The following is an 11,940-nucleotide window of genomic DNA, read 5'->3' as shown; positions in this document are numbered from 1 at the left end:
CCAAATTCCCATTCCCTGCCTATGCTGGGACTCACCGGAGCACAGAGACGCAGCTCAAACCCAGCCTGGTTCAGGCCAGCATTTTGAGGGATGACTGACTCGTGCATGCATCCCTCTGGCTTCACTTGCTTTTAGGTGTAAACTAAAGGGCTTTCTGAAGAGAATCGCGTTCCCGTACCTGGTGGGAGCCACTTCTGAGTGGTCAGAGCAATGCCAAAGCTGCATTTAACAGGGTCCTGGGGATTTCTCTATCATCAGTGTTACCTCTGTGCCATCCATGGGAGATACGAGTCAAACCAAGGAAGGAATTTGAATTATATTGCTCTTAACTCCTGCAAGAGTTTCAGCCCCAGTATGGCAACCTTATGGCTGCAACCACTGACAACAGGCAGTTCAGCCACAGAAATGGGTCTTCACCCTCCTCTTCCTTCTGTAATGATGCTCTTGGCAAGCTCTTTGCCCTGCTACCTAAGGAAGGTCACGCATGGTGTCCTAACCTTGTTGTTTCGTGTGCAGAGAATCTCAATCAGCAGCGACTCATCCGTCCCAGCACCCTTCATCGCCTTACGAAGCTCTCGGGCCTCGTACTCGCAGGGTAGGTCCAGCAGAGCCAACACAACCTTTTCAAAATTCCCACTCAGGTCTCCCTTCAGGTCCTCTTCCAAATCCTGCGGGGACAGTCAGAAGGGTTAGCGCAAAAGCTGAGGTGGGATTAGAGGATTTCTTTGTTTCAGAAAAATTCATTATTTCAAAGCTTATTCTGTACCCAATATGGACAAAAACATTAAAAAGCCCTTAAATACATGGACCTTTTTTTTTCTCCAAATAAATTCCCTACAAATTTTTGCTTCAGATTGAATGCAATGATTGTCCCATCTTCAAATACCAGTTGATATCAGTCCAGTTTTGACTCTCACTTGTTTAATTAAATGCAAACCAGTGTTTTTAAAAGCTTAACAGGCGACTTTACTCTGAAATACAACACAGAAACTTCCTGCTTCATAAGAGCTGCAACAGAAGGGAGCAAACTTAGCAAACTTCCCGTTTTGGTTAAAATCGACTTAATGGAAAAAACAAAGAAGTTCTACAAAGTGCTTTGGGGCCAAGCAATCAGCATTTTTTCCACCAGGAAAAAAAAAAAAAATCAGCCTAGATATGATCTACTTAATTAAAAATTTAGTAAGGCTGCAGAGAAGAACGAGCTAGTAGGCTGAGAAGGATGCCCACTGATGATTTATTTGAAGCCCTATCTGCAGTTAACATTTCCTGTAGTACAGGAAACACTTGACAAGTTCAGAACAACAAAAGAGAAGCCCAGCTCTAAATCTATTGTTCTCAGGTATCCTCTTGCACATTGGCAAATCAAGACTTAATCTATGGAAGTCAACGCTTGATGTCGGTGTTGGAGCAGTTTCAATGCGCGCACCACAGATCTCGCTTCCTTGAGGAGCAGGAGAGAGGAATGGTACAACCTGCGGCTCCTGCCCCAGAGATTCAGGCAAGTGACAGGGGTTGCTACCTGCTGATATAACCGGCATGTCTCATGGCATTTGCTCATTTCTAATGCCTATTTTTATTAATCCTCATTATAGGACTAAATCTATACTTTTCACATAACCAACATCTTTATCATGCTTGCTCAAAGTCTTACGTATAGAAGGCTTTCAGATTCAGTGCTGCCTGTCTTATTAACATTGATTAATGGCTAATGAGCAAGCAGACCTTAAGAAAATACCAATTTAATAGTAAGCTCTGCAGAATCCAGCTGTTTAACTAAATAATATATTGGAAGCTTTATTTTTCTTACACGCAAAATCATTAAGGCAGTCTACGTTTCCTCCTCCAGGAATTAAGCGCCCAATGAGACTCTTCAGTTTTACAACGTGTATTCTACTTCACCACAGGAAGAAATCAATACTGCATCTATTAAACTCAACAAAAATATAATGACGTAAGATCAAATAGTTCCTCTGAATTTGCGTCTGGTCTGAGAGGGATTCTGACTTAAAATTGCCCTTTTACATTAATTCCTTTTCCTGAATGTGATGAAGGTGTTTTATTTCAGTTCTGAATTATTTTCCATCTCTCCCAACTTTGGTTAAAATGCTCTGATCTGTTTAAGGCTGATTTCAAGAAGACTCTGAGGCCTAAGATTAGAAATATAATTGGTATTTTAGGAGATAAAATAAATTGCTGCATCAGAAAGTAACTGGTGTCCTCCTTAAATCCACTGTGCCCTTGATATTTTCTAAAGCAGAGGCCTGAAGGCTATATTTCCAGCAGGTATCCCGTTTGAAACAGAGAGCCCATTTATTTCAAAATACCTTGTTATACAGAGCCTTGTACTTCTGTTTTATTTGTTGTCTCTGCTCCGATGTTCGACTCGAGAAGACTTCAATAATTTTCTTTTCATCGGTTCCTGAAAAAGAAGTTGTGCATAGGAATTCTTTAATCAGGAATCTAATGCAGAGGGAAGAAAACATGATCTCTAAAGAAAAAAAATTGCTATACATATATCCCCACTGGCACCAACTTTAGGATTTGTAGCATCTAAGATTCTTTTGAGGATATATTTAACTGTGGTCAGCTACAATGTTCAGACCATAAAAGAAAAGTTCACCATCTTGTGCTGCTCATATTTTATCAGGGAAATTGAGTCTTCTGTCTGAGGAGGTCAGACACTGCTCCTAAAATCAGGGCTGTGCCAGTGCCCATAGGTTGACATACACATTTTTGGTGGCAATGCTTGTTTGAGTAGTCCCGAGGGATCAGCCATCAGATCCAGTTCCTTAAGTGCACGAATGGTGTGGGGCAAGAGGCCAGGGTAGGTGAGGATGTGTTTAAATCAGCGTCGTTAACCCACAGCCTGAACGTGCAGCCTGTACAAAATGGGTTGTGCTTTGCACTAAACGGAGCCAGGAAGAGGAGCAGGAACCAGCCTTCATGGTCTGAGTCTCTGCTGATGCTGTTTTGCTTCCACTTACTAAAGGCAATGACCTTCTTCTTGTACTTTTCTTGCCTTCAGCCATATGAACAGCTGTTTGCACTAAACGAAGCTGCTGGAAGGCATTTGTTATGTTTGTGGCTAATGGGACAGGATTGCAGCAATGTCACTTGGGTGCCCGAAAGACACAATAACGTAGCTATTGCTTGTGCCCCGGTGCACTTCCATCTCAGGGCTTGTCTCAGGCCTTATTTCTTCAAGACAGGTTTTGAAATGGAGAATGTGTTTCAGGCAGGACCTATGACCCTGCAAGTGATGGATACTGCCAAAATGCCCAGAGCATATAAAGGGTTTAGAGGGCTGATCAAAGGCATCAAGCTGTATGCCAGGTCTGCTGATGCATGCATGCATACATGTCACGCTGGTGGACACTGCCCCATGCTCTCCTTGTGGTCTTCCATCTGTTGCGTCCACCTATTGGGCTTTGTGCTATGCCTCATCGCAGGCTCTTGGGAGTACAGACCAGCAAGGGTTTCTCAGGACCTACCAGCACAAATTACAAAAATACAAATGATATTGGCATTCAGCAGCAGCTGATGCGTTTTCATCCCTGCATATCATCACTGGATACATATAGGACAAGTTTAGGGCATCTTGTCCAGTTCTTCCTGCTTAGAACCTGCTTAGAACCAGGACAGAGGGCATGGTCCAATTTTAGAAGGAAAAGTACTGCTATCAGACAATGTGGGCTTAAACTCTCAGTAGGAGAGTACTCTGGGGGTCTTGAGGGGACTCAGTTGATAGGAAAAGAACAATTCCTAAAATTCAGGTTGATCCTGAATGTCAGTGCTACCCCAGGAAGAAATGCTTAAATACAGTAAACACTGTGCAAATGCCTGGAGTGGATTGGTAACTTACTGATCTCAGTGCTTCTTGGTAGTTCTTCCTCTGGCAGACTTTGTCACCTCCATGGACCCAAGGATCCCATGAACACTGTGCATTCCTCATTCGCATCAGTGCACAGCCAGCCAGCTTATTTTAAACTATCTTAGAAGATGGTAGGAGCCAGTATTTTTGGTTAAAAATCACTGATGCAGATTAAGGACCATTGTATATTCCTTTCAGCTGATGGAGCTGCAGTGGGCTTTGATGAGGACATGGAGGTGGTGATGTTTTTGATTGGTCCTTGAAGGCCTGGGAAAGGACTTATAACCATGACCTTAATCTGACCTGACTAGCTGGACCCCATGACTGTCATATCAGCCCTGACAGCTTGATGTTCCTATCGCAAGGAGCAAATATCACATTTATCCCAATCCCCTGGAGCCAATCAATTATCAAAGTAGATCTTACCAGTCTTTGAGGAACAAACTAGCTTCCCTTCCCATTTATTTTAATCATATAAAACTTCATGGGTGTGCATGTTCTTTGAGTCAGTAAGTGACAAAAAGCATAAAGATTACCTAAAATTGGTTGAAACAGTTGTTTTGCACTAAGTTTATGAACATGCTCTTTATAATCTTGAATTGCCCTTTGTAAAAGAACCAAGAGCTTTCTTACCCGCTCCTTTGCAGGCGCTATGTATTTTCTTGGCATCTCGGTCTGCATCAAACCCGTGGTGATGGTGTTTATTGGTCGACTAGGAAAACAGACAGACACAACAGATACGTGGGAAAAAATTTTGCATTAGTCTCTCTGAATGACAGCAGTTTGGGCCAGGTTCTTGCTTGATCTTTCTTCATATCATCTAAACTGTGAAGTTCATGCTAAGCTTTGCTGAAATACTGTATCCATCACCAGGGCTCCTAGAATTGGTCCTCAAATAGCTGTCACCACATGACATGTGGTGCTGATCCTATAGAACTTTGTTCTGCCAGTTCAGGCTTATTCAAAACATTTAAAGGTAATAACTTCATATGAGGCATCTTCATGCCAGATAAAATTTATTTGTTTGTACCACTTTATCAATAGGCCAATACATAAACGCTTCATCAGATGTGTACAGAACCATGCCCCATCTCTGCAGTATGTTTGTAAGTACCAGGTGCTTACAATCCCAACAAAAACAGGTCCTGCAAACCTTTCTTGCGTTGATGTACTCATGCAAACAAGATAATCGGAGATATAAAACATGATAAAGCTGGTGGGTTTTTTCTTTTGGCAAAATAGTACATGTGGTTACCTTGAGCTAAATCTATCAGGGATAATAACTCAAAGTCCAAAGCCACAGCAGCAGTTTTCAGCCTGACATATCAATGGAAGCAGAAAACCATGCCTGTTCCTACTAATTTGACAAGTTGTGACTCACAAGGGCTGACATGCTGGTACACCCTCTATTCTGCTGATTCTCACACAAGGGTAGAAGTATCTGGGACCAGGAGGTCTGAAATGTTTTCAATCACTGTAATATCATGAATCAGATCTTTTAAATGCCTAAACTCTGAAAGAATACTGGAAAATAGCTCCTAGGCTCCTAAATCAAGTAGAACTATATGCACACCACATACTCGGTAGGTCTAAGTGGGCACTTCAAGTGCTTTGGCTTTTCCACTGAAATGGCAACATGTGGATCAGGCTACTTGCTTTGCAGGGCTGCCAGGCACTGGCACCACCTCTGTTAATTAAGGGTTATGATACTCCAGGGCATGGCACTCTGCTCTCCACTAAATTAAGGGTTATGACACCCCAGGGCATGGCAGTCTGCTTCTAAGCCCTTCTGAAAATTCCACCACCCTGCTGAAGAGCAGAAGAGGCTAAACAGGTGATTAACCTCCTTGTCTTTGGGGATAGCACAGGGCAGAGACAATTCCTAAAAGACATTAGGCCCAAGATCATTATGCTTGTGGGATACAGAGAATTTAGCCACATGGCTGTGGGCCATGCTCTGCCACGTACCCACCTGGCCAGAGAACAACCTCTTTTATTTACAAGCGTAGATCCAGCCTGGAAGATTGCTTGTTGGTATTCTCCAAAAATTTCATGCTGTGATCTACTAGCTGTGGTGGAAGAGCCACAGCTCTGGATAAAGGAGTTCCCAGTCAAAAGACAAAGGGTGTTATAGAATCATAGAATTGTTTAGGTTGGAAAAGACCTTTAAGATCATCAAGTCCAACTGTTAACCTAACACTGCCATCCCACCACTAAATCATGTCCCTAAGCACCACATCTACCTGTCTTTTAAATACCTCCAGGGATGGGGATTTGATCACTTCCCTGGGCAGCCTGTTCCAATGCTTAATGACTCTTCAGGTGAAAAAAATTTTCCTAATGTCCAATCTAAACCTCCCCTGGAGCAACTTGAGGCCATTATCTCAAGGAGAACCCCCAAATCCATTCCCTACCCTGCTTTACCAACACACCTTTGCGATAGACTAAAGACCATTTAGGTACCTGGCTTTTCTAATGCACTTAGCAGCTACGATAAAACTTACTGCTAAAGGTAGCTGCTGTAGCGCAGCCATCACACTGAAATGGAAAGTTATTTTTACAACAATAGCAATTAGTAAGGTACAATAAGAATGCAATACTTTCTCTTGGTCTCTATGCTTTCATTGCCACGTCATTATGACAAATGCTGCTTGTAAACGTGTATCCTGCTGTATGCTCTGACCCACACACGATTCTCTAAACCTTTCAAATAAGGTGGAAATAGATGCATATATGTAACTAATATTTTCTAGTGGGAGATTTTATTTAATGGTCTTCAAATTTCTCAGGAATTTTGTCGAAATACTGTATCCATCACCAGGGCTCCTAGAATTGGTCCTCAAATAGCTGTCACCACATGACATGTGGTGCTGATCCTATAGAACTTTGTTCTGCCAGTTCAGGCTTATTCAAAACATTTAAAGGTAATAACTTCATATGAGGCATCTTCATGCCAGATAAAATTTATTTGTTTGTACCACTTTATCAATAGGCCAATACATAAACGCTTCATCAGATGTGTACAGAACCATGCCCCATCTCTGCAGTATGTTTGTAAGTACCAGGTGCTTACAATCCCAACAAAAACAGGTCCTGCAAACCTTTCTTGCGTTGATGTACTCATGCAAACAAGATAATCGGAGATATAAAACATGATAAAGCTGGTGGGTTTTTTCTTTTGGCAAAATAGTACATGTGGTTACCTTGAGCTAAATCTATCAGGGATAATAACTCAAAGTCCAAAGCCACAGCAGCAGTTTTCAGCCTGACATATCAATGGAAGCAGAAAACCATGCCTGTTCCTACTAATTTGACAAGTTGTGACTCACAAGGGCTGACATGCTGGTACACCCTCTATTCTGCTGATTCTCACACAAGGGTAGAAGTATCTGGGACCAGGAGGTCTGAAATGTTTTCAATCACTGTAATATCATGAATCAGATCTTTTAAATGCCTAAACTCTGAAAGAATACTGGAAAATAGCTCCTAGGCTCCTAAATCAAGTAGAACTATATGCACACCACATACTCGGTAAGTCTAAGTGGGCACTTCAAGTGCTTTGGCTTTTCCACTGAAATGGCAACATGTGGATCAGGCTACTTGCTTTGCAGGGCTGCCAGGCACTGGAACCACCTCTGTTAATTAAGGGTTATGATACTCCAGGGCATGGCACTCTGCTCTCCACTAAATTAAGGGTTATGACACCCCAGGGCATGGCAGTCTGCTTCTAAGCCCTTCTGAAAATATGCCACCAGCCTGCTGAAGAGCAGAAGAGGCTAAACAGGTGATTAACCTCCTTGTCTTTGGGGATAGCACAGGGCAGAGACAATTCCTAAAAGACATTAGGCCCAAGATCATTATGCTTGTGGGATACAGAGAATTTAGCCACATGGCTGTGGGCCATGCTCTGCCACGTACCCACCTGGCCAGAGAACAACCTCTTTTATTTACAAGCGTAGATCCAGCCTCGAAGATTGCTTGTTGGTATTCTCCAAAAATTTCATGCTGTGATCTACTAGCTGTGGTGGAAGAGCCACAGCTCTGGATAAAGGAGTTCCCAGTCAAAAGACAAAGGGTTTTATAGAATCATAGAATTGTTTAGGTTGGAAAAGACCTTTAAGATCATCAAGTCCAACTGTTAACCTAACGCTGCCATCCCACCACTAAATCATGTCCCTAAGCACCACATCTACCTGTCTTTTAAATACCTCCAGGGATGGGGATTTGATCACTTCCCTGGGCAGCCTGTTCCAATGCTTAATGACTCTTCAGGTGAAAAAAATTTTCCTAATGTCCAATCTAAACCTCCCCTGGAGCAACTTGAGGCCATTATCTCAAGGAGAACCCCCAAATCCATTCCCTACCCTGCTTTACCAACACACCTTTGCGATAGACTAAAGACCATTTAGGTACCTGGCTTTTCTAATGCACTTAGCAGCTACGATAAAACTTACTGCTAAAGGTAGCTGCTGTAGCGCAGCCATCACACTGAAATGGAAAGTTATTTTTACAACAATAGCAATTAGTAAGGTACAATAAGAATGCAATACTTTCTCTTGGTCTCTATGCTTTCATTGCCACGTCATTATGACAAATGCTGCTTGTAAACGTGTATCCTGCTGTATGCTCTGACCCACACACGATTCTCTAAACCTTTCAAATAAGGTGGAAATAGATGCATATATGTAACTAATATTTTCTAGTGGGAGATTTTATTTAATGGTCTTCAAATTTCTCAGGAATTTTGTCAAAAAGGAAAGGGAAAGGCACAAAGTTAGAAAGCAGATGCACTGATCACTGTCTTTATCCAAAATGAATTGCATTCACATTTTTCTATTACGATAGGGTGTACGTGTGTCTCCTTTGATGGAATCATGTACAAAAGAGATCTTTTTGCACAACATGCTTGAAAAGTAAGCAGCTCTAATTTCTTTCTTCTTTTCTAATTGCTGCACTGTCATTTCTGTTCTTGTGAGAATAAAATTCACCTTTGTTCTCTGTAATACCAAAGCAAACAATGACAGCTAACCAGACTCGGTGGGTGATGAATTTTGGGGAACAGAACAATGGGATCCCACAAGACAACAAAAGCCTATTCTGGTTGTACAGCCCCGGGATGCAAATGCTGCATGCACCATGGACCCCTCTGCTTGCAGAGTCGTATGGGCATGGTGTTGACACAAGGAGTGAGGTCCAGGTGCTCCTCAATGCATGGCGGATTCAATGAGCATCATGGCGTAGCACTCAGGAGGATGCTCTGCTGCCTGTTCAATTGAGTGTGCCCCACAGACAGCACTGTGTTGGTGCCAGTATTGCTTTCCCTTCTCCGTAATAACCAAGTTTAACATGCCAATACTTTTAAAACGCTTCACCCTGTACTTGGTAGTATTGTCAGAGTTGCCGCTGTGTTGGGTAATGTGCTCCTAATTACTTCTTGCATCTCTATCACGCACCCTGGAGCAATCCCAAAGGACAGTGTAAGCTGGGGAGACAGTATCCCTGCCTTTCCCCTGCACCACATGGAAAGCTGTTTGCAGGAACAGGGTACAGTCATAGAACCATAGAATGTTTTGGGTTGGAAGGGATGCAGAAGTCATCTAGTCCAACCCCCAACAATATCTGAATGGAGTAAATGATGGTGACATTAAGCTATCGTTTTTTGGCTCTGTAGCATTAGCGTGCTTTTCAGATTATGTCTATGCCACTCATACGGTTGATCCTGCTGTCTGTGTTGGGCAGCCAGTAGTGAAGTTACTCTAGAGTTGTTTGCAAAGCATTTCTTTGTGAGGGTAAGGACTAGGGAAGCAGCTGAAAAATTGGCAAAAAAAAAAAGGGGCAATTCTGGAGCACAAAATACACAGAAAAGTGCTAACATATTGAATGCACAGATTTGACTACTTTGCAGCATCCAAGTGCTATTCCAATTTATAGCCCCCCAAGTTCACTCCCACAATATGAATTGAGAGCTGTTGCTCCACATTCCCTTCCTCCTGACCTGGGACAGCAGATGCACTGGTGAGATGTGAGAGGAAAAAAAGACTTTGTCTGGCATTTGCTCCCACTTTTCAGTCGTTCAGCCTGGACAGAAACACCTACACAAACACCCAAAGGCAAGGGGCTGGTTGGTACCTGGGCTGTGGGCATCACCTCTGCCATCGCGATGCTGCTGCCTCCACAGCTCCCGCTGCCCCGGCCGTATCGCGGATGCGCCTGGTCCTAGTAATGCCCTTACAGGACTTTGGGAGAGTGGTTTTCTCTCTTATGCCTCGATGGCTGGGTCAGTTATGCTCAGGTTTTAGCGAGCCCCTAACTCAGCGGTGCAGCTGGCCATTGTAGCTGTTGCCTTTGTGTGTAGCACAGTTGCAACAGGCAGGAAAATGGGTGCACCAGCAATGGAGATAACGCTGTGGATTTATGAGGATTCATAAAGACATAAATAAAGAAACGCCTTTCTTTTCAAGGGGAAAATCATGCAGAAGGGAAGGAAGGCCTGATTCTTAATCATGTTCGGGACATTTGCTTTAAAGCACCAGAGGACTCTATTGAGTCAGCTCTGCGAAAGCCTCTGTCTTCAAATAAATCACTGTAAAACATTAAAAGATGTGGCCGGGGGTTATCATTCTGACCGTACTGTGTGTGATACTAGCATCAGCTTTATAGATGGGAAATCTGATACTCTGGGTAGGTGGCTGTCAAGGCCAACTCCTGAGTCATCTGGGAAGCCCTGGTTAAAATTCACTACCTGCTGGGTCCCAGCCTTCGTCTTGCCCACTGACACAGGGAGAGCTGGTTTAGAACTCTTGCTCCCTACCCTGTGGATTTTGACAGGTGGATTTTCCTACAAGGGATAAATGGCAAAATAAATTGAAATTTAATAGCATTTGTAACTTGTAGGCATTTTTCTTCTTAAAATATGGGCAGAATCACTTTATATAGTTCTTGTTTTAGAGTTAGGATCTTAGATTAGATTTGAGTAGTGTGGTGGTTGAAGATTTTTAGATTTTTAATGACTTGCAAGTGTTACAGCAATTTTGGTGATAGTATGATGCGGAGTCTGAAATATCAGGTAGACAGATTGCATACAAATTTTGCAGCTGGACATAGGATGCAAGGGAACTTGCTTTCATAAATCGGTCCAGCTCCATCTACTCAGTTAATTCATTTTCTTCTATATTTCCCTCCAGTACTTCTATATTAATTAGTGTAACCAGAGTTCAGGTGGTAAGAAATCCTCCTTTCACTTCCAGCCTAGCTGTATTCATGGCCTGTGTCCACTTGTTTTTTCTGCCAACAGTGTTTCTTAGCTTGAATGGTTTTTGCCTCACTTAAGTGTATTTTAGACAACAATCATTTTCCCTTGCAACCTTGGCTAGAATTGCCACAGACTTACTTCTATTAAACTGGATAGATTATAACTGATTTAAACCAAACACTTCTACCTTATTGTAAAGCACATCAAGTAGTTTTTCCTACTGTAAATTACATGTGACTTGAAGGAGATGTAAGGTGAGTTTATAGGTGAAGATGGTCTGCAAAGCTTTGAGAAGCAAACCCAAGAAAGGCGTGTGGGGGGAAAGAAGAGCTCTGGTGGATTCAAGGCATCAGTAGTCAGAACTGGTGGGATGTTGCAATACATTGCAGACATTTCTGAAGACAAACCCTAAATCATAGAATCATAGAATCGCTTTGGTTGGAAAAGACCTCTGAGATCATCGAATCCAACCTTTAACCTAACCCTGCCATCCCACCACTACACCATGTCCCTCAGCACCTCATCTGTCCTTCTTTTAAATACCTCCAGGGATGGGGACTCAACCATCTCCCTGGGCAGCCCATTCCAGAGCCTGACAACCCTTTCGGGGAAGAAGTTTTTCCTAATGTCTAGCCTAAACCTGCTCTGGCGCAGCTTCAAACCATTCCCCCTTGTCCTATCATCTGTTACCAGGGAGAAGAGACCAACCCCCACCTCACTACAGCCTCCTGTCAGGCAGCTGTAGAGGGCGATCAGGTCTCCCCTCAGCCTCCTCTTCTCCAGACTAAATAACCCCAGTTCCCTCAGCCACTCCTCA

At 42.9% G+C, this 11,940-nt stretch overlaps 1 protein-coding gene across 1 annotated transcript in view; it reads right to left on the bottom strand.

Moving 5' to 3' along the window:
* ANXA13 (annexin A13) overlaps nt 1-11,940 on the bottom strand; it is a 28,530-nt gene that overhangs the window by 6,596 nt on the left and 9,994 nt on the right. The window contains exons 3-5 of the mRNA XM_035891585.1: nt 4,505-4,583; nt 2,325-2,419; nt 498-668 (exon numbers count right to left, since the gene is read on the bottom strand). Of these exons, the coding sequence (XP_035747478.1) occupies nt 498-668; nt 2,325-2,419; nt 4,505-4,583 (345 nt within the window). The remainder of the gene's footprint in view (nt 1-497; nt 669-2,324; nt 2,420-4,504; nt 4,584-11,940) is intronic.

The sequence above is a fragment of the Egretta garzetta genome, unplaced genomic scaffold (assembly GCF_000687185.1).
Source record: "Egretta garzetta isolate BGI_Z169 unplaced genomic scaffold, ASM68718v1 scaffold13, whole genome shotgun sequence".
Classification (NCBI taxonomy): Eukaryota; Metazoa; Chordata; class Aves; order Pelecaniformes; family Ardeidae; genus Egretta; species Egretta garzetta.
This window is presented reverse-complemented; position numbering and strand designations above follow the sequence as displayed.